General features: G+C 39.2%; 1 protein-coding gene across 2 annotated transcripts; it reads right to left on the bottom strand.

Moving 5' to 3' along the window:
• Nucleotides 1-576: 576 nt before the first annotated feature.
• On the bottom strand, nt 577-26741 carry LOC146439863 (centrosomal protein of 85 kDa-like). 2 transcript variants are annotated; one of them, XM_085056097.1, is made up of 10 exons: nt 26596-26741; nt 16352-16469; nt 14495-14671; nt 12663-12815; nt 12229-12383; nt 10738-10855; nt 10362-10412; nt 6988-7095; nt 6387-6600; nt 577-5299 (listed from the first exon to the last, which is right to left on the bottom strand). In XM_085056097.1, the coding sequence occupies exons 1-10, from the start codon at nt 26721-26723 to the stop codon at nt 5136-5138; spliced, it is 1386 nt and encodes a 461-aa protein (XP_084912223.1). In that variant the 5' UTR covers nt 26724-26741; the 3' UTR covers nt 577-5135. The 2 variants fall into 2 exon arrangements, with proteins under 2 accessions (XP_084912223.1, XP_084912224.1); XM_085056098.1 differs by lacking the exon at nt 26596-26741 and adding an exon at nt 20998-21159.
• Between the last annotated feature and the right edge of the window lie 233 nt (nt 26742-26974).

Raw genomic sequence — 26974 nt, 5'->3', positions numbered from 1 at the left:
CTGGCATCTGTGCAGCTCATTACACACATTTACACAGGGCACAGAATGTTTTTAATTGAGTAAGAAGCCCATCATGCAACCTTCAGTCACAATGCTGGAGAAAAGCAAGGGATGTCCACCATATATAATGCATTAGCTAATTCGAGTGCATTTCTCAGTGTCTTTGAAAAGAAAAGCCAATGTCAGCTTCTGTGCTCTGCATGATGGAGTGTGAGGGTGGGAAGAGAAGAACACCACTCCACATGCAAAGCTCATTCAGCACCTGATCAGCATCCAAGATGGACAACAGGCACATCTGTATAAAGAAGCATCAGGGAACACTGCTCTAAAATCCTTTTACCACACTGAAACAGTAGTTTTTATATCAAGGCCTTGATTTAAAAAAAAACCAAACAATAAACCCCAAAATGTAAGGCCAGGAAGAGAGAGTTTGGTCAGCTGGTATTCCAGCAAAATAGACCACCGAAGGGAAGCTGGGGTGGGTGTTGGGAAGATGTTTCATGATTCCTCTCTTGCCTCCAGTGTTGGTCACTTCTGTCACATGCCAGATAGTGGACAAATGAGAACCATGAAGAATTCAGTTTTGTAACAAAATTTATTTCTGCTCTGTGGATACAAATCCCAAACATCAACAAACAAATTCCAGTGGAAAAATACCAGTCATTAACAATGAAAACTTTTATTATTATTTAATAAATAGAACTTTGGCATTCAAAATTCTAGCTGTAAACCCTACTTTAAAAAAAATTACAAAAAGAGGCAAGAACAACAAGCCTAAAGCTGAGCCAGCCAGTGGCTCCTTTACTTTTTACAATGAACACATTGTGATTAAGTCATGACAACTCTATTTACATATGAGGTATTCTGAGCAGTTCAAAAATTGAACCCAATTTACAAAACTACCAGTCTTCAGGGACTGATCCAGTACATATGTCAGCTGTGCTTTTAAAAGAGAGCTCCAGACACTCCTCCCCACTGAACTAATGATATACTGCAATTCATATGCACAGAAAAAACACATTATGAGTTGTGTTTCCTGCTCACACATCATATTCAAAGAAGCTGCATACTACAACCAGGCTAACATTCAAAGTGTACACCTAGTACCTAGTTTAAGTACTTCTGTTTCTAGACATTATGCAAGAGTTCCTACTACAAAAGCTTTTTAACAAAGTAATGGCAGGTGAGAAGAAAACAAGGTGCAGTCATCAGCATCCTAACAACTTATCTGAAGTTCAAGGGGAATATACACTTACTTCAGGCTAAAAAGGCACAAAGGTATGCAGCTGTGGAATTAATATTGCTAATGAGCTACCAGAATAAATCATCCCTTTAGATAACAACCATCGATCTGTTTGCAATCTAAGAATGCAGATTAGTTCAGAAGATCTTTTCTCCACTCATGGTGGAACTCATTATATCAATGAGAAGAGCACAATTATGCTTCCAACTCCACCTGCATCACACCACTGAGAAGGACAAGGAAAACTGGAGCAGATTATGCCCTGGTGGAGAGACCATAGCATGTTGTCACTGCCCGTGCCAAGGCAGCAGGCCATGGAAGAAAGGGTTTGCTTTCTTCCTTTCCTTGTGCTCTTACCCTTCCCAAGAAAAATGTCCAAAAAACCATTTGAAACAAAAGACAGGCAGTGAGGGCAAAGGAAGGAAGGAAGGAAGGAAACGTTTTGAAGTGAAAAGGACGGAATTTCAGCTCTTGAATGACTTCGTGACCACCATCAGTTTCAAATGCTGGAGCCCAAGTGGGTGGTTATAGCAAATCTCCACAATTTCACACACCTGTCACACCACAAAGCTGCACAGCGGAGTTCAGCAATCTAAATCACATTTACGTGACTGAGCTGCATTACTTCTATATAGCAAATACTTCTATATAGTGAATACATCACCTATAGCTTGTCCGCAGACAGTTACTTTCCATGTCTTTTTCGAAATACATTCTTAAATACAGTAGTTACTGTAAATATCTTCAAGAGGATCATATAAATTCAATCTGGAACTGTACAAAATGTTACTGTACAGTTTGCTGACAGGCAAAACGGTACAGTATCCATTCACCTGCAGTTGCTTTTCAGCCCTTGGGATTGTCTAATAGCTACAGCAAAAAGTTGTCATGACTAAATCGAAGCAATTCCAATGTTAACATTCGTTAATCACCTCTGTATTAAATATGCTGAATGAGACCACACACACTACATTTTAACCAATTAAACAGTCATGCATATCTTAGACAAAGCTTATTCCATTTAGAGGCATCTGTAAACTGATGCATATATAGTAATTGCTACCACTACAACAGGCCAAATTTTAAGAAATCAAAGCAAAATACGGTATCGCTGTAAATAGTCAATTGGTAGTCTGCATCTTTGGCTCATACATCCATCATTTACCTCCCTACATTGTATTTGACTGAGGCAGATAAACTCAGGGGATTTTAAAATCAAGTGCTTTCAAGTCAACATAAATATTACTGGTTCTGTAACAAAAACATAAGAACACAAGATTACAGCACTGCAATCAAAGTATTATGAATAAAATGGGATCTCCTCCCAGAGGGACTTTCAACTAATACTTGAAGAGCATAAAAGCTCTGAAGTGCTTTGCAAATATAAACTACTGATATCAACTTTGCAGTACAGTATCACCATTTAGCAGGAGGGACAGTGGAGGCACACCAGCCAAGTGACAAGCTTAACAGTTCAAAGTGACTGCCTCTGCTCCCCTCTCATTGCTCTATTAAACTCCTTGCTATTGCCACCAAATGTAGAAAAATATGGGGTTTTGTAATTTTTTATAGGTACAATGTCACCATCTAAAGAAGCAATAGTATGTAAATTGGGTGTTTCCTCTCTCCCTAATATTACTAATTTATTCTCTGAAATGCTGTTGTTGAATTCTGATAGGAGACAGATGCCATGAACTGAAAACTACTTCACTGCAGGGCCAAACCAAACCAACCACACCAAAGGAATGAGCTGAGGCTTTAGTCACAAAAGCCAGCACTGTCAGAGGCACAGCAAACTGTGCAAACCCACTGGTACAAAGATCCATGTTTTCAGTTTTGCACTAGTATAAAAGCACACCTTTGATGCAGCAGGTGTGTATTAATGTGGAATTAATATTGCTAATGAGCTACCAGAATAAGTAATTTCTTTAAATAACAACCATTGATCTGTTTGCAGTCTAAGAATGCAGATTAGTTCAGAAGATCTTTTCCCCACTCATAGCAGAACTCATAACATCAATGTGAAGAGCACAATTATACTTGCAACTGCACCTGCATCACACCACTGAGAAGGACAAGGAAAACTGGAGCAAATTATGCCCTGGTAGAGAGACTGCAGAGCGTGCCTTCAGAAAGAGTACAGAAATTTAAAATAAAATGGCCTTGTTTTATTTCCTTGAAGTACACACTAGATAACCTCACTTGAGATTTCATCTAAGACACTGTTTTAGTGCTCAGAGGAGCTGAACCAGTCAGATTAATCTATCTGATAACACCATGTAGCAGTAATATAAATAGGAACACTATTTTTCACAAATTAGTCCAAGTCTAGTTTCAAGATAGAGAAAACTGTCAAATAAATAAATCCATACAGCTAAAAACAATTAAACCACTAAACTGTAAAAACAACATTAACAGTAACTATTAAACAATGAACAGAAAGCAAAACATCACCAAATCAGAAAACTGAAGATACTCACTTTCGCCATAAAAATGTTACCCTAGTAACATTTCAAATTAATAAGCTTTCCAAGAGATTTCTGCTGGTATCCCCACTCCAGATCAGTTGACTGACTTGCACCTGAAAGCATCTGAAAACTTCTTGTAATACCATACAAGTAAGTGATGCACGTATTTTTCTTAACAATGTGATTTAAAAGTGGTTTTGCTCTTTGCAAGTTTTTATTTCCTTCAGTTAAATACTATTTTCTGCCATGCATAACTGTGCAGCTAACTTGCAGTAATGTTCCAGGAAATGTCATCTGTCCCATGGGAGTTACACAGTTCTGCCAAGTGACACTCACTGAATAAGCTATAGAACATGAGCTTACTATTTTATGTAATTACTTCCTACAAAAATGGAGAAATCAAGAATTCCCAAACACTGTTGAAAAGTTTTCTGTCCTCAGATAATCAAGTACTTTACACTGCTAACTGGAAACATTCTGTTTTGAGCCTTGATTTTGCCAAGGGTCAAATACCCTTTTTGTAGCTGTGGTAAAAATGGCTGAAGTGGTGCACAACCTTATCAGAGGCCTTCAGGAACAGAACACAGACCAGCCACATTTTGAAATGGGAAGAACCTAAGGAAAAAATAAGTACAAACACTAAAATATAGTTGCTGTTGTTTTGGGTTTTTTTCTTACAGCCATGGAGTGTGCTGTGGTTTTCTGCCTTACAGCTTCTCCAGGTTTGTCACAGACTTTGTAGTATTGAAACTTACAGCAATGTGAGAGTGTTTCAAACAATCTGATATGGCTATATTTTATGGACTTGTTTGCATAAAGGAGTTGAATCTGGGGTTTTTCTGCTACTGGACAAACAAGGTACACATCCATTACTAAAAACATCTTTCTTACATCCTAATTTCTGACAACTTGGAGAGCAACTACTTTTTGAGTGCTCCAAGATTGTTCTAATTGCAATTCTTAGAGTGAAGTGCAGTGGCAGAAGCCTCTGGCTTCACCACATACAGCTACAGGTTCTTTGACCCTCTCCCCTAAGATCTGAACACAGATAATGCCACACAAACCCTTGACGAAGGGAAGGACTGAGAGTAGTAGCAGCACAGCTGTTTCAAAGCTCGGATTCCAAAAACTAGGTGAAGTAACAAAATGAGCCCAAATGAAGGAAACAGAGTGTCCAACTGAATCATTCTTCACAGCTTGTTCCTACATTCAGTAGTTTGGAGAAAGGATTTCTTGCAGCCTGTACCACTGTTCACATGATGAGTGTCCCCTGCACACCAGACTCCCGAGATCAACTACATGCAGCCCTCAGAGATGTGTGTCCGGTGCTATTTGCAGCCTTCCCATATGGCTCCTTAATGGAAATGCAAAGACCTGTGATACAGCAGGACTTAATCAGTCGTTTGCTACTGGATGGAGTGTTGTCATTGAGTGATGCAGTTGTCCCCCATGTCCTGAGCGTAACGATCTGACATTATAGTCCTTAATTCGTCAATATCCTTCCGCAGCTGACAAACGTCCATGAGCTTCTTCGAAAGGGTCTCTGTGCTGTGGTAGTTTTCACTCTCTTCAGAGGAACAGCTCAGTGCTACAAAAAACAACACCCAAGGTTAAAGCTCCAGCAGGGGCATTCTGTGAATATTGCAACTAGTCACCCCCTCAGAAATAAGAGGCAGGTCGCCACTTTGATTACATCAAGACTAATCACACTCCAATGTGATGAAAAGCCTAAAAAATGTGGTATCATATGAACCTAAACTTCATTCAGAGCCCATCAGTGCTTCTCTGAAAGACATGGTTTTCTGCTTGAACCAAGATCTAGACTTGCTGAAGTCTGCTGAATCAGAATAGCAGTGATGAAAAATGGATAGTGCAACCATTTTCTAGAGACTTTGGGGTTTTTTATAGTCACTCAGAAAAGAGGGCTAGAAGGTGTGTAGTAGCTCTTGCTGCAGGGAGTCCTGTGCTTTACCTTTCTCCCTTGCTGATGGTTCAGTTCAGCAACCTGACGAATTCTAATTAACATTCAGAAAACATTAGAATATGATACATTCAGGTCAACAAAACAAGCTTGTTAGAAGGCAAGACCTAACACAGTCTTTGTCTGACTGCTTTTAGGGCATGCTTCTCATTTCCTGGTTAAATTTAACAGCTTAGTAAGTGCTGAAGACTAGATGAACAGCACTAGAGATGAAGCTACCAGGTACAAGGCTTATTTAAAACACATGTACACCCCCCACCCCAAACCAGACATATACATATTCAAGCAGTAGATCTGTATTCCTATCACTTGATCCCAAGGGCTTTAAAAGCACAAGATGTGTTTAGCCTCTCTTAACCCTCTCAGCAACTGCAGAGTGTCTCAGGAAGGACAGACTCCTGGCTACACACCTTTCTCTTCTAGAGCAGTGAACATATCCATGACTGGGTCCACATGAAGAGCCAGCTACCTGCTCTCCTGACTTGGCAAGGACCTGTGCAGTCACATGCATTTAGTGGCCCAGAAGCTGAGTCCTACTTTTCCAGAGAGCTCTGTGAGTTCCTGCACCACTGCTCCAGCTGCATAGCAAGGGAACAAAACCTTGTCCAGCTGGCAAGTTCAAGCATCACTTTAGCTAAACTTATTCCTTTGTGTCAAAACAGTTATTAAACATGGGAAAGTCAACACCACTTACATCTGATTCCCAGCAGTAGGGAAAGGTTAGGCTCCTTGCCCTGAGCTCTCTGGGTAAGAATACTGCACAGTGCTTTCAAGTCAAACAAGCAGTGGGACATTTCCTTGAACAACTGGTCTGCTACAGGCATCTTCTCAGATACTGGCTGCTTGGACTGCTCCACCAGCCTCATCTGCTCTTTCAGGCAGGCATTCTCTTCCATCAGTCTTTGGTTCTTGGTGAAAAGCAAATGGAAAAAAGGGGAAAATTACTCTGCAGCATGCACTGTAGCACAAAGTTTCCTGTTTCAAATCACAGATAGTACAATTAAAAACAATTAATTTCCAAACATACAATTAATAGTTCTGTACCCCTCCAAAGAATGGCATACAGACAGCTTTTACATGGCTATTTCACGTTACCATTGCTTGGCCACCTTCACCCTTTAAGTTCCCATTTCTTGAGGTAGGGGTGGTACGCACTGCATATCTGCATGCAAGCCAGGACAGGTAAGTATGTAATTAAGCCCACAAAACCCTACCAAGGGATCTTACAATCATTCTGTAAGGTTCTTTCTGGCTGTGGTGTGGTCAGGGGTTGTGTTAGTGGAGGTTTGACTTACTTCAGAGAGAGTTTTATTCAACTGCTCTATATTTCTTTCTTTCTCCTCAAGCTCATTTTTCATCTTCTGAATTATCAGCTTTTCTTGCAAAAGTTTCTCTTGCATAGACTGAAATGAATGAAAACACAGGTTAACGATCTTAAGCAACAACAAATTAAAAAAAACACTGCAATATGGAATCAGCTGCCGTCAATTCTCCAGTTTTCAACCACAGAGTTGAAACTGAGAAATCATGAGATACTGCCAAAGTGGAGTTTTCAGGGTGAATTCAGCATGACCACAGGTGCCTTTGTCCTTAAAAGTACTCATATTTATTCTACAACTTGGCTTTTAAATCTGAAGATATGTCTTTCAAGGTCATCTGGCAAAATTCAGAAATAGGAATATTCAAAGCATCTTGTCTGAATACTAACAGTGAATAGAGACTATATAAATTCCTGATGCTTTCAAACAGAGAGATCTCTTCAGCTGTGACTTGCCACCTGTAAGATTTATCAGTACTGACACGAAGGCAGGGAGCAGTGAGGCAAGGCAGGGCCAACACCGAATGAAGACTTTTTTAAAGGCCTGGCTGGTCAAAGATGGTGTTGCAGCACTGACAAAATTTCCCTGCACATTCAGTTTGACACCACATAAACAATGGGGAGTCAGTACTCTGTCATACTCGTTACAAAACTGGAAAACAATTTACAGATTTAACGTGGACTAAAAAGCCCCCAACACTTTATTTTCATATCAGCAGTGAGAATGAGCAGGCAAAACCCAGAAATGACTACTTGTTTTCAAAACCATTTTCATACACTTGATCTGCTTTTTTCATCCACAGCATGCCCCTCAAAAGGAAGTGCTGTAGTAATGTGTATCCTAAAGATAAGCTCTTTGTGAAAGAACAGCTACACACGCCAGTGGGAGGAAGAAGGCAAAGGAAACACCCTGGGCCAGGAGAGGGCAGGAAATAGCTGCTTCAGGCATTTCCTTTGCATGCTTCAAGATGTGCCGAACCTGCAGTGATGTTGAATCGTTGCCTTTAGTTTTTTAGAAACATTATCTGCTGAGAAAAATGGCCATTACTGGGTCAGACTGAAGGTCCCTCTAGCTGTCTGTGGCATACAGATGTCACACTTAAGAAGCATGAAGTGAGCAGGGCAGATGCCCAAAACACCCTCCCAGCTTCCAAGTTTCTTCCAATTTTAACAGTCTTTGATGAAGAAGTAGTTCAGGGCCACCCAGAGCTCCAGCTACAATAGATGCATTAAATGCACTTACACATTTCATGTTCATGTCAACAACAGATAAAAAAGGTGCAGCTTTCTGGAGGGTGGGAGGTGGTAGGGAAGACAGAGTAGGAAATATTAACCTTCCCCAGTGTATTTTCAGAACTACATCTGCCATTGAATTTACATGACTCTTCAGACTAAGCAGAAAACAACTTCTAGAATATTCCAAACAATGTGCACATGTGCAGCTCAAGAGTTGCTCCATGTAATGGGAATTACTAGAAGTAGAAATCAGTGTTTATTTTCACGAGATACACCTAACATCTATCATTCTCTGTTACCCTCATCTTAAAGCTCAGAAAAAGCACATGTGCTTAACAGCCTGGATGAACCTACAGGGCTAGGATTTCCATGTTCCTCATGGTGCTATGAATTCTCCATACTTCACCCTTAATTATTCCGTATGCTTTCCAAAGTTACAACTTGGTGGCAATATTCCCAGGCTGGCAGAGTTTGGGTTTATTGTGACTGACAAGATTGACAGATGTACTTTGGGTAACACAGGCACTGGACAATCTGACTTACTTCTACTCTCTTTTTTTTGTACCAAAAATGTTACTTTTGTGATATCTAAATTAATCACGTACATATGGATTTCTCTTTAAAACACCATTGTCATCTACAATTTTTCTCCTTCTGAAGATGCACTATATATGCAGCACAGCATCTTTTCAAGACCAACCAGAATTTTAATCCCTCTCACTCAGAACAACAAATCAATGAAGCAAAACCATACAAGGAAGATCAAAATAATTTCACCATGCAAACAGAAACTAATACTGCTTTATACAATGGCTGTCTGAAACAGAATTTGCTTTCAGCTTGCAAGTTAAAACAATAAACTGAAGTACATTCTCAAGCATAAGTTTACAATGAGGCAGAAGACAGGGAATAAAATGAGATCATCCTAGCTGAAGATAAATTGCATCTCTGTGCTGATAAGGGATTTCAATTTCTAATGAACAAATTTTCAATGCTTCCCAGGTCACAAGTATGGAAGGGCAGGGAGATCAAGGATACAAAGCAGCTGCTATAGTCTGCAAGTAATCAGAGAGCTGACACCATTTTCAAATCTTATTTTCTGTCCTTATATAAAATACCTCAAGAGGAAAAGTAAGAGAAAGTCCTGGAGAACAGAACAGTACCCGATTCACAGTCACAGCTATTCAGCATTTCCCAGTCCAACTCCCTAAAGTAATTTCATGCTAAGCACCCAAAACACTGAAGATCACTAGTCTCAAGATAAAGGCGATGGTGAGAAAAAGATCAGAAAGTTTAGGAAACACAGAAAGATTTAGTTTGGTGACAATACATTTAGCAAGTTTTGTGTATCTCTGATAAGCACAACATATATATGGAGTATATATGTAAATAATTTTAACTACAAAAAGGGACAGAGAACCTTAGAAAGGTTATAGAGTTCAAGTTGAACTTCTTTTTAATTATATAACACCTGGAACAACATTTGCCTGTGTCACAATTTCTGCATGTAACAGTCTGCTCCATGCAAACGTCTCAGTTTGATAAAATAACTTGTCTTCAAACCTTGAGAAGAGTCAGATCTATAGAGCTGCAGCTGACTCCAAGTTGACAACCTCTGCTGTCTAGAAAAATCTTTGGCTGCAAGCTAGGTGCCCAAGGTCCACCAAGAGTGTTAAGGTATCTAAGTGTCAGAAACCAGCTGAACAGGGTTCAACGCGCCTCAGTGATGTCAAATGTGAAGTGGGATGGTTTAGAAAGGCACCTGTCTCTTCTAACAAACTGAAGAATGAAGCCCCTAAGCAGCATCACTTTTGTACTTTGGATGATCCACTAGACCAGCAGAATAAGGATGTGACATAGCAACAGTTTTTCACTTTTGGATCAGTTCCAGTGAAGTGCTAAACCACGGAAACATGGTTTATGTTATGTGTAATGACTACACTATGAGACTGCAAGAGAACATGGGTTGACTACAGTCCATAAGATTAAGTTTTTGGCATTTCTCCCTTCCACGCCTATTCAGAAAGACAGAAGAATAAAATTCAACTTTAGCAAGGTTGTTCTTATGAACTAAAAATGCACACAGTAAACAACAGAATATACACTCTTCTTTACCTGCATGTCCAAAATCAGTCCAGTTATCTGATTTTGTTGATTGTCTATGACCTGGAATACAAAATTGAGCAACTTAGAAGGCTCAAATCTCTTCAGATTCTTACAAAAATCAGCTTACAAGTGTGTAGACATAAATTTTAAGTAGCATCTTTAAAAACGGGAATGACAAGACAGTTCAACTCTGACAGAACACAAAATTCATGCAAAATAAATGTACTGAACAGACACAGACATGTATTGAAAAGTCATCTGAAATAGCAAAAAATATGTAATTCTTCAGTGAGATACTTATTTCTGAAGTTAAAAAAAAAAAAAAAAAAAGAAAGTGAAGGACAAGGTTAAAGATGCCACCAGCAGAGATTATCTGCAGACTAACCTTACTGGCTTTCTCATTCTTCTCTTTGAGACATTCATTTTCACTCTGAAGCTGTTTTGTGTCCAACATAGGAAGCCGGATACCATCTTCCAGGCATTTTTCTACTTTCTGTTGTAAACTGTCATTCAACGTGAAAGAAATATTAAGTGGGTTAATAGAAACCAGAGAGTCTCGTGTTCTAGGAAAAAATTAGAAACTTGCACCATCTTCCAACCAGAACTGTAAAACTGTACCTAACAGAATCCAGCCACATGCAAGAGCATATAATTTAAGCAACAACTGCATGAATGATGCAAAAATTCTAAACTACTCAAGCTTCCGTGGTACTCACAAGGACAGATTCATGCAGATGAATGCAGGTTTTATGGGCTCTATTCTGTGCTGGGTGTCCCAAAAAGCACAACTCCAGCAGTACTGTGTAGGGAGAGGGGGCAGAGAGGAGCAAAGAAAAGCTTTGTGGTGCTCACAGTTGCACTGTGCTATTGAGGGAAGCAAAGCCAGCTCCAACATAGAACAGAGGCATCTGTGAACCCTCTATTGCTCAATTCAAGTCCATAGGTGTAGCTACAGCTGCCTGCTCACCTCTCAGCAAGGAAATGCATTTTATTAGTGCTAATCTTGCTATCTAATTTAGAAAGTAGTGCTCACCCCAACTATTTGTAGGCTTTCAGAAAAGACAGAATGATCCTCCCCTAGGTTATGAGAGCACGAAGGCCTTCCATTGGTAAGATGGAAACAATGTGTCAACAATTTGGCTGGGAAGGTGTCCCAGCCAGCTCGCCTTTCATCATGGAAACCTTTCAGACTCCTGTGGTATGCACCTTTACCCACTGGAGGTAAAGTGAACTGCAGGAACATCCACAGAAACCTAAAAGTGATTCTCCCCTACTTCCCTGTTCCCTTAAAAAAAAAAAAATTGTTTCAGTAGCTCCCCTGCTCTAAAATGGAACATAGTAACAAAGTCTCCATGTCTTACCTGGATATTCTTGGATATCTGTCCCACTTGTTTTTTCATATTTATGTAAGTTCAATGACAACACACTAGCTACAGCTAAATCTCCTTGTAAATACCTTCACCTTTGATGAAAAGGTAAGAAAAAGCTAGAATTTCTTGAAATTTTTGACTCTTCCCTGATATACCCATCAGCCAATATCCAGAGTAGCTCATGACAGGATCAGTTATCAAACAGCCCTGCTGACAGCTTCTATACAATGCCCCTTTGCCATACAAATTTATTGCATCTTCTACCTGCCAGCAGGCTATGATGCCATTGCTACAGTGTCCCACATCCCTAAAGACAGTAGCAGAGTGTCCTAGGCAGACTCTTCTCTGTGGTATTGATTACAGCTTGCAACAAAACAAGTTGTAAAACCCTTGCCATGAAAAACCATAAGCATTGTAATAGATTAGGATTACAAATAGCATTAGGTCTTGACATCAGGTGGGGAAGCACACCCATTCCAGGGCACAACCTGAGCAGCTGTTCATACCTCTGCACTGTTGTGACCAGCTCCTTTTCTTTTTTCTTCTGAGAAGCCAGCTGTAATTCTCTCTCTCTGCACTGGGACCTAGCCTCTCCGAGCTTCTTTTCCAACTCAGCCATGGCTTCTTGAAGTTGCTTGTTCTTCTCTTCTAGGATTTGCAGCTAACACAAAGTTACATTAGTCAGACATGGTGCCACACCAGCAGGACTTGGGGCAGACCACAGCCTTGCAGTGAGCTGCTACATAGTTTCACACCTGTTTCACTTATCTGACTGTAAGAAATGCAAATACCAACAGTGCTTTCTAAAACACTGAAATACTTCTCTTCCTAAGCGTAAGGGTAAAAAAAAAGAGGTATTGAAACAGTAGAAGACTTGAGAATAGATATTAGGGTGCTTACTTATATATTTAAAATGTAAAACAAACCCCCTTGACCTTACCTGTTTAGTCTGCCCTTCTATATCATCCAGTGTTGGTAGATCAGCCAGGTATTTTTCTAAGGTTTCAATTCGTCTTTGTTTTTCTTTGTTTTGCTCAGACTCTTTCTGGCATTTCTTTTTCAGGCTATTAATATATCGGTCTCTAGTTTTAAGCTAGAAGAAAGAAAGGGTAACATGTTTTACGATAACAGTAAAAAATAAACCTGCTTTGGAAGAAGAGGCTGTTAACTCTCCAAGAATTGTACTCTCAGCTGCATGAAAGGGATGGCTAAGACCAGAAAACAAAGCCCAAAATGATTGACCCAACAGCTCCAAGTTATAGGTCCACTTGTGACCTCAAACCACAGCTGCTTCACCTCTGCCCAGAACAATCCACGTACCTTATGAACTGAAAATACAAACAGTTCAACAATTAAAAAAACTCTTAATTCTTTCACCCACTAAGATATTCATATGCAACAAATAATCAGGATAAATTTAGGTCCTCTGGACTAGGAGAACAACTTGAAACACAAGGCCCAATAACTTAACCTACCAAAAATGGAAGCCAAAACCCTGACTTTTGATGCAGTCTGACAATCACATCAGAGGATATCAGAACAGAATAGTTGCTTTCTTAAACACCTTTTCTACAGGCACTTTAATTGTCCATAAGCCTGGAAAAGATTTTTTGTACTTTATTCACATTCCTGGTACTTACTTTGCTTTATTACCTAGATCAAAAAGGTAGAAATATAGGTGGGAAAAAAGAGTATTTTCCACTGTCCCTCCCTACCCTCTCTCTCCTTGAGAGCTTTTTATTCAGTGCACAGAATGGATGGGTGTTAAGAGGCAAATCAGGACTGCAGTGAATCAGGGTCCAACCCACAGACCATCCTGCTGACAAAAGTACTGCTGCACAGGTCCTCACCACTGCCACTACCTGCCAGTACCTACAGTCCTACAGTGAGGAAGCCAGGCAGGAAAAGTTTAGAAAGGAGGAAGCAGCAGCATCCAATTTCTGCCCTTCCTGACTCAGTGAAGCACACTGAGAGTTCACAGGAAATGGTAAGGCAGAATTTTGAGATAAATTATGCATTCCTCTTTGTCTTCCCACCAGACACTTCACTTTATCATATTGCTTGTATCCCTTGAACCTTCATTAATACAATTTAAGCTCGGTATTAAAGAAGAGGAGGTAACAGTGACAATGTATCCCTAAAACATTAATTAGGAACCCCTTGGTAAATGGCACATTCCTGCTTGCAATAAAGGAAGGCTGTCAGTACATTCAAAACTACTCCTGGGAATTGCTTCAGCCTGCAAAGAAACCCTTTGTCAAAACAGTTCCAAGAACACAGCTATCTTTGTCTCAGACTGAAGTCCATTCTGCACATACTACGAAAGCCACAAGAGAATCACTCCTGCTGAGTAGGCACATACAGGCTGGTAAGTGCATCTCAAAGCTTGAGGGACACATTTACAAAGCATGCTAAAAATAAGGATTTCATTTTCACTATGTTTTTGAATTATACTTTACTGTAATAAACACTTCAAGCTACAAGAATAAACAGCTTTTTTTTTTATTCTCAAAGCTTAACTGATACCTGGTTAAAACTGTCATCATGATTATAATTTCACCCAGTATCACTTTTTAGGATGCATTCTCTACAGGTTCAGATTTATCTGTTACCAACACCTGAAATCATTAACTTTCAATATTTCTATCACAGATAGTTAGCTGTCTCTTGAAAAGACTTCAGACACCCATATCCCAAGTTGCTTTCTAGCAAACAAAACGTATGCTACTGTAACAGTGACAAAACAACATGTGCAACAGGAAAGACACTTACTTTCTCTTCCATCTTCTTTTTCTCCTCACTAGATTTGTTTGAAAGTTGCTTCACAATTTCACTGAGTTGTAATTCCTTATTCTCAGCTGCTGCAATCTTTCGCTCAAGCTCCTCGAGGTGGGACGCTGATCTTTCTGAAATGTGAGGTTGCAGTGATGTGCTCTCATACTGTGGTTGCTCATGAAAAGAAATAATTAAAAATTAACACACACATACCACTGCACACTTGAACTGCAGAGCAGAAAACAGTCCTGCATTTTTCTTCCACTGTCAGGAAGGGTGGGGTTTGAGTTTTCAAACATTAAAATACATGGCAACAGGATGTATTTCAGGAATCTGGAGCAAAAAGACAAAGCTGGACACCTTTACATTCATAAAAAAGGCATAAGAACGTTGTATGGCCACTTTCCCCCTCAGATTTATGGAAGAAGTGTGATTTTTCTCCCAAAATAAATCCCTATAAATGCATATAAAAAGCATTTCCAAAACAAATCAGTGCCACTGCAGTATCATACCATCTCCTGGGAAGAAAAACACTATAAAATGGCTATGAATATATTGAAGTCTGAGATGCCTCAGTCTCAAGACCGTCCCACAGCAGAACATTAGTACTAGTCAAACCTTAGAGCTATCACACCTGGGGTGAGAATGAGGCAGGAACAAGCATCAGACTAGAGCTACCATCAGAGGGCAGGTCTCCTATCATTTGTTCTGTATATCAAAACTTCCATATCCACTGCCCAGAGACAGACAAGCACAAAATGGAAGTCAGCTGCATGTGGGATAAAAAAGGAGATTCATCCCATTAGGCTTTCAATTTTAAGGTTCTTTTAGTAACAGAAATTGGTTACCTTTAAAAATACTGTCCATATAATTTCTTTAACTAGTGATACTCCTTTAGCAAAGCATTAAGAGATTAAAATCTTCATTAAACTAGATTTCCTTTTATGAAATCATCTTATAAAAGGCACACAAATCAAGCAGAAATCCAAACATGTTATAAACTTTCAAATTTCTTTAAATTATGAAAGAGGAATGCACCTGCTGCTTTATTTGAAGCATAATATGATATACTAAGATATATGCAGTACAATTTCAGTTTCTGCAATATTGTTTCTTTTGTTTATTTGTTTGGCTTACTTTTTTGTTTGCACCTCCCCTGTAAAAAAAAAATCTTAATCTAAACAGATTTTAAAGCATTTTGTAAAAGAAGATCAGGAAGCACCAAAAGCCACATTCCTAGATGTCTCAAAAAGTTTCTGTATACCTAACTCCACACTGAGGTTACATTTGAATTTCTCTGCTGTCACACAAGCCACATTCTCACCTGATGTACAGCTGTGTTATTCCAAGTACACAAATAATGTCATGCTGAAGTACCCTAGCTGAGATCCTGTGCAGTGCTTGTGACAGAAAAAGATAACATAATAAAAGAGGGACAGAAAAGCTATTTCTCTGCATATCTGCCTTTAACACTCTCTTGCTGCATTGCATTCTAGATATGCCAAACCCTGGAGATGCAATTTGTGTGATGTAAGCAGCCAGAGTCCTCAAGCTGATCTGCATTTCCTGGTTAACCTTTGCTACCTCATCCTTACACCCTCACTGTTATCTCATACTTATCAGACTTCAAATCAAGTATGTACAAAATTTTAACCTAACTTAGATTGCTGTAAATATAAGGTAAATTACAAATCTTAGAGGGTATTCTCTATACAATTCACAGCTATGCAATTACACAGCCATCAATAATCACAAAAGCTCTACACTTTGGCCTACAGAAAATTGTGAGCATGTTTTTAGGTGACAGTTACTGGGCAATGGAAAGCTTTGCTGAAAGAAAAATATTCATCCTACCTGTAAGTTAGTCATGTATGGTTCTTCACAGTTCACAAGATGGCTCAGTCTTGCATGTTGAGCTCGTATTTCATTCTCCCTTATCTTCTGATGTAAATTGTTAATTTTCTGATTTTGCCTGTAATACACAAATTTAATTTGGAAAAAAAAAAAGAATGGAACAGAGATTAGAAAAATATAGATCTTAAGACTTACACTGAAGAATACAGTAACAATGGGACTTGACTGTCTTATATCTACATTAGCTGTGGGCTTTTTCCCACTGCAGCCAGGCTGCAACTATAGAAATACAATTTGAAAACTATCAATTTTGTGTGGGTTGAGGGAGGCTTCTGTTGTCATTTGCTGCTAGGGCTGGAAGCATAAGCAGGGAAAAGCATACAGAAAGCAGAACAAAACCAAACAAAACTGACACCTTCATTTTACTTGGACTTCCCTGCTCAGTCCCTCTTTTTACCAGAGCTGACTTTTGATAAAAGTTGAAGAGATTTACAAATCAAGGGGAACAGAAAGAACTTAAGAAGAAGAGGCTATTACATAATATAGTCAGCACAGTTTTCCTGCAAACTCTTGCTTTTTGCTTTGCTTAAGATTTTCTCAGATAACTGCTTTATGTAAGATGCACCCTCCCTTAGGGTAAATTACTGCACTGTGTGCTAAACGAGTACCTTGCACCAACTGCTTGGCCAGTGTACAGCAGAAACAGTATCAGCGTTGTGTCATCATTTCATTATACCACAAATTATATGGCTGTTTAAATCACGACTGCATTTGAACCAGCAGGGCTTCAGGGCAAAATACCTGCCAGGTCTCTGCCCCAGGCCAAGTCACAGCACCATGAGGTGTGCAATAACTCTCCATGAAGCAACAGGCACCTCAATACCTGACCCCAGAGTGTCAGCAACCACCAGAAACACACAGAGACCTTCTCAATAAACTTAAAACCAACTTCGTGCACTCCATTAATTTTCACTTTTCCTTCTTTTTTATTCTAGGATATATTTCCATGAAAGCATGATTTTTTTTTTTTTCCTCAGAGCTTCACCTCTACACATGAAGTATGACTGGATTTACTGGAAACAATGATGCTGAACCCAGATGACTAAACCCAATCTTAAGGGGAGATAAACAGCGAATACAGGTCAACTTCAAGGGAAAAGACCTGCCTTTGCACAAACTGAAAAAGCAAATCCTGCAAAGTACAGAAAAACATCTGTTGCTTTTTTTAGAATTCTGAAGGAATTAGGAAGAGCATCTTGGAAACATTAGCATGTGTTTACAAAATATGCATTATGCAATCTATAAACTAATATGAAATATGTGTTAGTTGAAAAGATGCCAAATGCAAATTTTACTAGGATGCCAAAACCCAGTTAAAGGAACTATTTTAGTTACTCACACTCTTCTAGCTAGTTATCAGCCAACTGTACCTCAATTATTTGGTGTACAAGAGGAATTTCGTATTCAAAAATATTGAATATAGTAGAGGTTATACGTTTCTCATCTAGATGTGTTAAAGGAAACATGATGAATGCCTTCAGAACACCTTTTTTTGTTTCCCTATTTTTATGTCTATAAAGAACCGCAATGAATGGAAAACCAGTATATATAAGTTGCTATTTGGTAGTACCTTAGAACAAGTCATTCAACATGATTCATAAGAAGAGAGTAACTGAATGTATTTATGTGACTCCATAGCAAGTCTTATAATACTTTGTATCATCACAGGAGATTTTGAGAGTTTCCTGTTCCCTCTACTATCTAGACGGAACAAGCTTGTATAAATACAAAAGGAGTATGCAACACTGACACACTGTGTACAATTCTGGCTGTCCCCTGTAAGATGGCACTACAAACAAAAAGCTTTCAACTTATTTTGGAAGATTAGGTACAAGAATATGTTCTTAACTTGTAACAGACCTTATATAAGCCCAAGAGTTTGTGTAATCATATGAGAAAATATAAAGCCTTGATGACTTCTGTGCATGCCTGGTCATAGAGACCAAAACTATTTAGTATGAGTTATCCAAACCTATGAACTGAAGCAAATTTTAATTTTTTTATCACCTTATTACTTACTAGACAGATCTATTAAAATTTCTTTGCCCCATGTGTTTCAAAATCATTTACCCCCTTGTCCCATACCTCTTAAAAGCACTGTGTGATTTTCTGTTTATGGCTGACTGTAACTTAGTAGTGCCTTCATTCCCAGGCAGGATTTCATGAGCCTGAACTTAACACCACAGCCTGGAGTAAATGTTTTAAAATATTTTTGAACTACCAGTGCAGTCTGAACTACATTACCGTATTTCCTTTCGTAATCCTAGCCTACCAAATCCCTGTTGGAAAAAAGGTGAGACAAGTCAATCCAAGATGAGACAGAACAGAGTTTAAATAGCTTTTCTTTTCACTCTGCAAACCATGAAACTCTCCATCATTATAAAACCTTGCCAACAAAACACACTGTAGAAATGTTTTAAGGCTGTGTAGCTCCCACAACTTCTTTACATAACTGCCTCTCTGAAGGTACCTAGGTATCATGGAAACTACCTTCCTTCACTTCTTCCCTGTTTTTTCCCCATAAGTGAGTGTTGTAATTCTGTGTTGATGGCAAAGGAAGAGTTACTGGTGTATTACGTGAGTGTCACAGCACTTTTCACTTCATTCAGCTCCTTCATCCAAGAGGAAAAAACATGGTTTTACTTTGTCTGTCTTGACACATCTCTTCCTTTTGCACTCAGACTAAAGTAGAAGAGAAGGCAGTACTCTGATCCAAAGTTGTCAACCAACCAAAGGGACTCAGCCCTGAGAAGTTTGTTAAAAAAAGAAAATAAACAAAATCTGGAAAAAAAAAAGTCACAAAAGGCAGGAATAAAAACCATCCTTTTGGAAGGGACATTTTAGTGTTTCTTATATAAACTGATCTTCCAGAAGGAAATGGCATTAAAATATGTGTAAACTGTAACTATTCTGTCCAATCAATTAATACAAACATGAGACTAGTAGTAACATTGTTTTCACAAACACTTCTGGCACAAATCTTTCCAGCTGTCCCTCAAGGCGTAATATTGTCTCCAGAAACTGGGGGTGGCAGTGCAGAAACAAACAGACAAAAAGTGAATCTAAACTCCTCTTGAGGTAGAAAAAGACTGCTTGGTACACAGAAGACTGTTACAGTCACCCACAGAGGAAGTCTGCACTGAAGACATCTTTTTCTTCAGGGATAATGATTTAAAGGTTTTAGTTTTTTCCATCAGAAGCTACCTGCTTGTTGTATTTTCAACTTTAATTTCAGTGATACCATTTTTTGAACCTCCAGCGATAATTTATAAATAACTTGAGATCCAATCCTCTCTGTGCTGCTCCCAGGTACATTCTTGTTGAGGGAGCTCAGCAGAAGTGACAGGTTATCTATCCAACATACAAGACTCAAGGGGTGGCTATGTGCTTCCCTATGGTCTCCTGAACCAGCTCTTCTGTCCCAGTTTCCCCATGTTAGCTATCTACATTCTAGCCAGATTATTAACAGAAAACCCTACCATTTTAACAAAGTAATGACTTTGGCTTACTTCCAGGTCTTGTAAACATGTATTTTGTTCCCTTCCATTACCTTGAACATTCTTAATTTTTGTAAACTAAATTTCAAGGCTTCAGTCGTGTCTCACTACTGCAGATCAGTGATATTTTGTTAGAAAGAAAAAGTACAAAATCTGCCATGGCAGATGTTATCATTCTCTCACCATTCCCAGAATTACCAACTACCACCCCTACATGAAATCCTAACACTAAAGATTAGGCTATCTAAAATGCTGATTCTGTGTAACTATTTCCTTGGCTTTTAAGGAGAGTAGTATTCCTTATTTGTCTTTCTGGACGCCACAGGTACTTCCATTCATAATCCCCCCATCCTGTGACTCTCCTTACAAAGCTGTCTAGAATTCAGAGGAAAACAAGTGATGCTACTTGACCCTAACTGAATCCACTGAATTGAGAAAAAAGAAAGTTAGAGCCGTAACAATGAAGTATCAACAGGAAGAGAAGGAAGGTCTCTATTCAGATTCAATTGCAGTTCTGTCCTTTAGGTCAAACAACCCCCTTTGAAAACTCAAGTCAGCACAGAGGATGTGAGATAGCAGAGAACAGCACTCAGCTCAGTGTGCACAAGCCTGGACTGTCTTCAGAGACCAGCATTAATAAACTGCTTAATATACAAAGTGCTTTACCTTAAGTCTCAACAATATTTGTATGACATAACTGACATTCACATAATTTTCTCACATTCACACAGGAGAAGTGTGGACACATGCTTATACAGACACTTGTATGCATTTGTCTGGAAATAAATCACATTTCTTGAATGCAGGACCAGCACACCCATTTTCCACAAGCCCATCTTACCCCTTAAGTACTCTAACATGAAAGAGCCTTTAGAAACCCACATCTGCCAGAGAAGCACTTTCTCCCTTCAACTTTTAAGTTGTTTTTCTTAACTTAGATTTATGCTGATTTAAAAATTAAAGTCCCACACCCCAAGTCAAGGTGCAGATCCAGTATCTTCAAACAATTCAGGGACTTTAAAACAGAGCTTCCTCCCCCACAGAAGGGATACTAGTAACTTCATAAATCAAATGACAATTGATGCTTACCTTCAAAAGTCATGAGTTAACAAGAATTTGACACTTTAAGTGAAAATGTCTGAGCAGAATTCTTCAGAATCAGGATTCAAAGAAAAATACAATATAGATTCTTCTGTATTACACATGTTTCACACTGCAGCTAGAGGTATGCTGCTTTGTTTTGCTGGTTAAGAAGTTGCATACAAACTTTTATATCCCTTTGTTTTAGAGGCACGATCTCTAGGGACCACAAGTCCAAACGTGCGGAGTACTGATAGGAAAGGAGATTCTTAGTACACAAAGTCCTAAAAACAATGTGTATGCATTTTCCGGAATTCAGAAGATAATGCCAAAGAACTCCAACATCAGCAAAGCTCGTGAGAAAATAAGATCTCAAACTTCCTATGCAATAAAGTCTGCTTTTTTTTGTGAAACTGCTTGAAGTTTTCTTTCTACCAGACACAGCAGACCTTACCTTGAAGGGAAGATGGGAACATTACCTTTGGGAGTCAAGACATTATCTCTGATCTGGATTGGCTTTTTATGGTATTTTTGAATTACTTTTCTGAATTGCATGAAGTTTGAAATGCTTGCCTGATCCACACAAGATAAGCCAGTGCTGAAGAAGCTAGGCAGGCAAGAGCACAGAGTGCAATTCTACCTTCTCAAAAGCCTTGGGCTACTTAATCAAGGGGGTGAGGCATGAGAGAGATGACTGCACCCTCCCTCCCATGGTGGAAGGTCTTCAACTTCTGCAGTCTCCTGACAGGACAAACACAGAGCAACTCTTGCACCTCCCCTGCTGTTCTCAGCTCTGCCAAATAGTAGAACTGCCTAAAAATATTTAAGTCTACAGAATATAAAATGGTTTGGCACCAGTTCCACTGAGAAGTATTTGGGAGTGCAGCTGACCAAAACTCCACAATGTTGTACTGCAAAAAGCAAACACCACACAACCATGGCCTGTGAGAGACGAGTGCTCAGCCAGTGTGGGCTTCAGGGAGGCTTCAGTGGCCAGTTTGGACACTTTAGGGAAGATGTGCTCATCAGGTGGAGAGACTGCAAAGAATAACAAAAGCTACTTGATGCCTAGAAAACATTACCTAGGAGGAAAGACTAAGTCATATGAGGAAAAAAGTTTTCTAACATTTTAGCTAATTAATCAACAAACTGCCCAACCCAGAAAGGCTGCAGAACATCTGGTATTGCAGATACCAATAGTGTAAGCATCCAGTGAGAGCACTACAGCTTGTCCTTCCTAGGGCGTGGCAGACAGGTTAAATAGCTGTCTACATCCTCTCATTAGTGCCAAGATTTAGGTTATTAGATGAATACTAACTTCATCAATGTTACTGGCATTCACATCTGAAAAAGTGACCATTTAAAACAGCTAAAATAATTACCCTGTAACAAAACATTCCTGAAAGTTTACCAGCTCTGGATATACAGAAGCCTCACCCACAAGTCACCTGGCTGATTCATTGGTGGTACAGGAGAAAGATAAAGGCATATTTTTTACACTTTTATTGGAAACAATGCGTATTTTACAAAGCAGAGCACCGAGGAGGTTCCTCACACTCCACTGTCTGTACAGGACTCACTGTTACACACACATGTACTCACCACCTATGTGCTGGATAAAGCTTCATGTTCCTCAAAAATGGCATCAAATTATCACTCAAGTGAATATGCTAATGCTGCAGATCTTAACAAGCCAATTGAAATTAAAAGAATTATAGCTTCATACTAGCATTAAAATGAGCATTATCACAGCACATACAGTTTGATGTTGTCTACTGAAATCAGGACAATTTGATACAATGCAAAGAAAATCTAATTCTCTTGTCTCAGTGAAAAAATCTAATCCTAATTCAGATACGGATTAAAAAGTTAATGATTTAGCAATTTTTTAAAAAATGCAAATGTTGTTATGCTCTGAGGAATAATAGCTATTCACTAAAACTGTGCTTCCAAAACTACCTTTCCTTAAAAAGCTGTTCAAATGCTCTTATGCTGTCTACAAGAGAACATTGCATGCACAGTGTTATTCTCAGCAGCTTGTGTCATATGTCCAGATACTTGGCATTTATTCACGTACCTATTACATGCAGCTTGCCACACAAACTCTGCCAGGACACTAGAGATACTTACAGTGGCAAGGCCAGTCTCAAGAGGCATTCAGCATTGCACCAAACACAGTAATTTCAGTGCTGTTAATGTACTGAACAGAGGAGCAACATGAAGAATTAAAATGTGACACTGTAATTTTCTAAACCAATACAAACGCTGTTGGCTCCCTCTGGTGCTAAATATATGTAGTGTTACATACTAAGCTGCCGGAGAAGCAAGGCAATGATATAATCCAATTATTTCGTACAGTAGGTGACAGACATTATAGTAATAAGTGCTACAGCAGCAGATTTCCTCTTACAGACTAAATCCTTAAATCGTCATTCATGGCCTATACCAACAGTTCTTACGTGGAGAAAACAATGACACATCTTTCAGAAGTGCCACTGTGTTCTGGTATGCACACACAGAGCAGGCTTGCTTCCTTACACCACGTTTTCACTTCCTAAAAGTGCAGTCTCCCCCTCATTTTTTTTAAGAGCAAGCTTAAAAAACATTTCAGGTTCTTACTGATTAAATTAGCAGTGACTCCTAGAGTAGTTTTAAAAACCAAACCAAAACTACCTTTAAACCCACTCATTTATGCTGTGTACTACTTCAATAAATGCTGAACAGACTACCCAAATTAAATCAATTTAATTTATCTATTACTGAATCTGCTGTTCAACACAGTGTACAGATCAAAAATCAAGCTACTTGTTCTATTCACAGGCTCAAGTGGCTGTTTGGGATTTTAAAAACTTAAAAACGCTTGAATTTCTAGTGACACACTGAAGTATCCAAATATGATTTACACTGTCAAGCTTTATTCCTTGAATTGTTTTTGTGACTACTGGAAACTTACTTGCAACTATTCCTATCTGTTAGACAAGGAAATTTAATAACATAATCCACAGGGCCAAAATTTTTGCCTTTTTATCTTTGTGTGGGGAAGCAGGCAGAATGTTTCACTCTCCCTCTTCTGCTCTTCCCCATTTTTTTCACAAGATAAAGGTAGAACAGCTTAAAGATACTACCCTGTACGGAGCACCCATTTCCTACTTATCAACAGATTAAAGCACCACTAGGCAGAACAAGACGTGTGATGTTAATCTCCTCCACCTCCTTTATAAGCAGGACACCAGTACAACTACCAACAAAAGAGTATTTAACTTAAAAAAAAAAGTTAATGACCCTGTGGGTAAAAGGGAGACTGGTGACAAGGGCAAAAGGGGGTGTTCCCGGTGTTGGTCTTCTCATGCAGCTGCTCCTTGTACTTGCTAGCAGCAAACAGCTGGCTCTGGAGCACTGTGCCAGCTGCTGTCCTGCTCCTCTGGCTACCAGGCAGCAGGGGGTTAACCATGTTGAATTAACTACACTTTAGCAAACTTTGTATTTTTATTTTAGGTCTCTATTACCAAATAAATTCAAACTCTGAAAAGAAGTTTAAATTAAGCTCAGGAAGACCAAGAGCTGGAAGACTTAGGTTTGTTCTCAAACACCATTCTGAAGCTCAGTGTGCAAGAAGGCCTTGCATTCCCACATGTTAAATATGAGTAATTCCACATTTCCACCTAGTACCTCTTTGTGCCCTAATTCACACTTAAGTCTTATAAACACACCATCTAATAAGAAAGGTAACACTGGTGCTTTTTAATGGAGTTCTAGTTCAAGGGTTTTGCACAGTACATATGTACCATTTTCTTCATGAGTGAAACCAGAAGTGTTTTTATTTGTAATAGAAAGCACTACCTTTTCTTAAAAAAAAAGTTACACAATCTGTTGTAAAAACTTTGTAAATATGCAACATTGATTTGTACTAATCTTAAAGATACAAACTATCTATTTTAAATGATTTTATTTCATTTTAAAATAACTTTTCGGGCAAGTATTTTGCTCAATACTCAAAAAAGAGCCTGTTCTGTGATGTGTTGTTACACTGAATTATTATAAATTACAACATGCTTAACTGTAACACCAAGTGTCTACTTAAATATGTAACATCACTAAGTGGTCTTTGCTCCACTTCAACAGCTTCCAGAGTGTATTTTGCCTTTTCAGCTGAATGAAGACGAATTATCTAAACTGACTCATGGTGAGAAATCCAGAAAGAACTGCATTCACTAAATCACACAAAAGGAAGTACTTGTACAAAAAAAGAACCAGCACACCATCATTGGATATCAAGAAATGGCTTTTCTTCCTCCACACTGACAGTATCAAGTAACATTAGAAGGCAACCAGGTTACCAACAGTCACTTCAGAAACTTCTCCCTTGACTGTAAACACATTACCAGCATGAGAAGAACAACACCAACTGCAGTTTTAGTTGCCAGTGTATAAGAAGCCTTCATTAGAGTGCAGAGGATGATAAGCCCAGCAGAAGCACCTAAGACCACCGCAGCCATCATGGGGTCACAATGTACTCACAAACACTGCTGACAGCTTGGGCCCCACGCACGAGGTGGGCTGCAGGTTTGCTACTACAGCTTTACTACTCACATAGCAAGCCTGAAAAAAACACTGTCATTTACATGGCCTTTAAGCAGCTGATAAAAAGGCTCTGACACAGGAGATGTAAACAACAGCTAAGGATGTTTCCATTTTACTGCTTAGCCCCTTGGGAGATCACCACCTCCACAGGAGAGCAGGCAGACTGGGATGGTGACCCCATGCCTCAGCTCCTGCGTCCCATCTTTGCTGCAGCAGCAGGTAAACATGCACTAATATCCTACAGCAAACTGGGGAACCTGATGCCAAGCTCCATCACAGCAATGCCACCAGAGGTACTGTCCAGACTGCTAGGGGACAAATACCTTCAACCACTGCAATTCCTCGCTCTGTTGCAATACAGGAATGAACAGATCTTGCACAAGCATAATTCTCCTAGTACTAGAAACTTAACAGCAGTGAGCTGCTGTCAAGGCCCATTCAGATTGACAGCAATTTTAATAAGAAGTTATGTATTAATTGACATGAAGATTCTGGATTGAATATATTTTTCTCTGAACAAATCCTCAAATGAGGATTTGAATAGGATTTTACTGCTGAATATTACTGCAAAGGCCAGTTTCTCAAAGCTTTATCAACTAGCTTCAAATATAATGCATTTTTGTGCTTGTCATGGAAAAGAAAATCAGCACAATGCAGCTGACCAATTTTCATCTTGCAAGTCACTTCTAAGACCTTACAAGCAGAAAGATGCTCTGTACAAATCTGCAGCCTGGTAAGAAGCTCAGAGAGGAGGCTGACAGCAGAAGTGGCTGTTGGGCTCACTATTCCTTTTCCACTCCAGAGGCATTAAATGTCCTAAATACATTTCCAACTTCGTGTAAGACGTCAGGCCAACTGCCAGTCTTCTCTCCTAGCAGGATTAGCTGCTACATATTTGTGCATAAATAGTGGCTGGACTGAAACCTAACAACTTTACTGAGTAAGCAGCTCTCCTGAAAGCCAGCTTTTACACCGTAGCTTTTACTTCATCTAAGCTAATGAAAGCAGCAGGAGCAGAGTACTTACTGATCAATCACAAACTCCTTCTGTCTTAGCAGCCCCTCTTTAATTTTCATTAGAGATTCCCAGTTGCTGGAGTCCTGATAGGTGGTAGCTGGGTAACTTGAACGAGATGTTCCAGGTGAAACCTGCATAAAATAAGTGTAGGATTAGGCTCCAAAACAGTAAAGGTAAATAGTATCCTACACATCATGGCATTTACAAAGTGGTTTGCTCTTTGAGAAACCTCAGGACTGGCCTTCAGAGTAATTCAGATTTGCTCTGTATAAAACAACTGGATTTATAAAAAAGTTTCTTGAAACAAACTTCAGCCCAGTGTCACTGATTTTATCATTCTCTACTAAACAATTCATAGCTCTGAAAGCAGTTTGGAATGAAAAGCTCT

This window comes from Lichenostomus cassidix, chromosome 3 (genome assembly GCF_008360975.1).
Source record: "Lichenostomus cassidix isolate B80296 chromosome 3, HeHo_3.0, whole genome shotgun sequence".
Classification (NCBI taxonomy): Eukaryota; Metazoa; Chordata; class Aves; order Passeriformes; family Meliphagidae; genus Lichenostomus; species Lichenostomus cassidix.
Note: the sequence above shows the minus strand (reverse complement) of the source record. Positions and strands in the feature narration are given on the sequence as shown.

Coding starts and splice junctions, on each gene's coding strand:
- LOC146439863 (XM_085056097.1), bottom strand. CDS start 26,723: ATGCAGGTTTCACCTGGAACATCTCGTTCAAGTTACCCAGCTACCACC. Junction 12,816..14,494: donor AAAAGAAGATGGAAGAGAAA/GTAAGTGTCTTT, acceptor TCTTTCTTCTAG/CTTAAAACTAGAGACCGATA. Junction 7,096..10,361: donor GACTGATTTTGGACATGCAG/GTAAAGAAGAGT, acceptor CATTCATTTCAG/TCTATGCAAGAGAAACTTTT.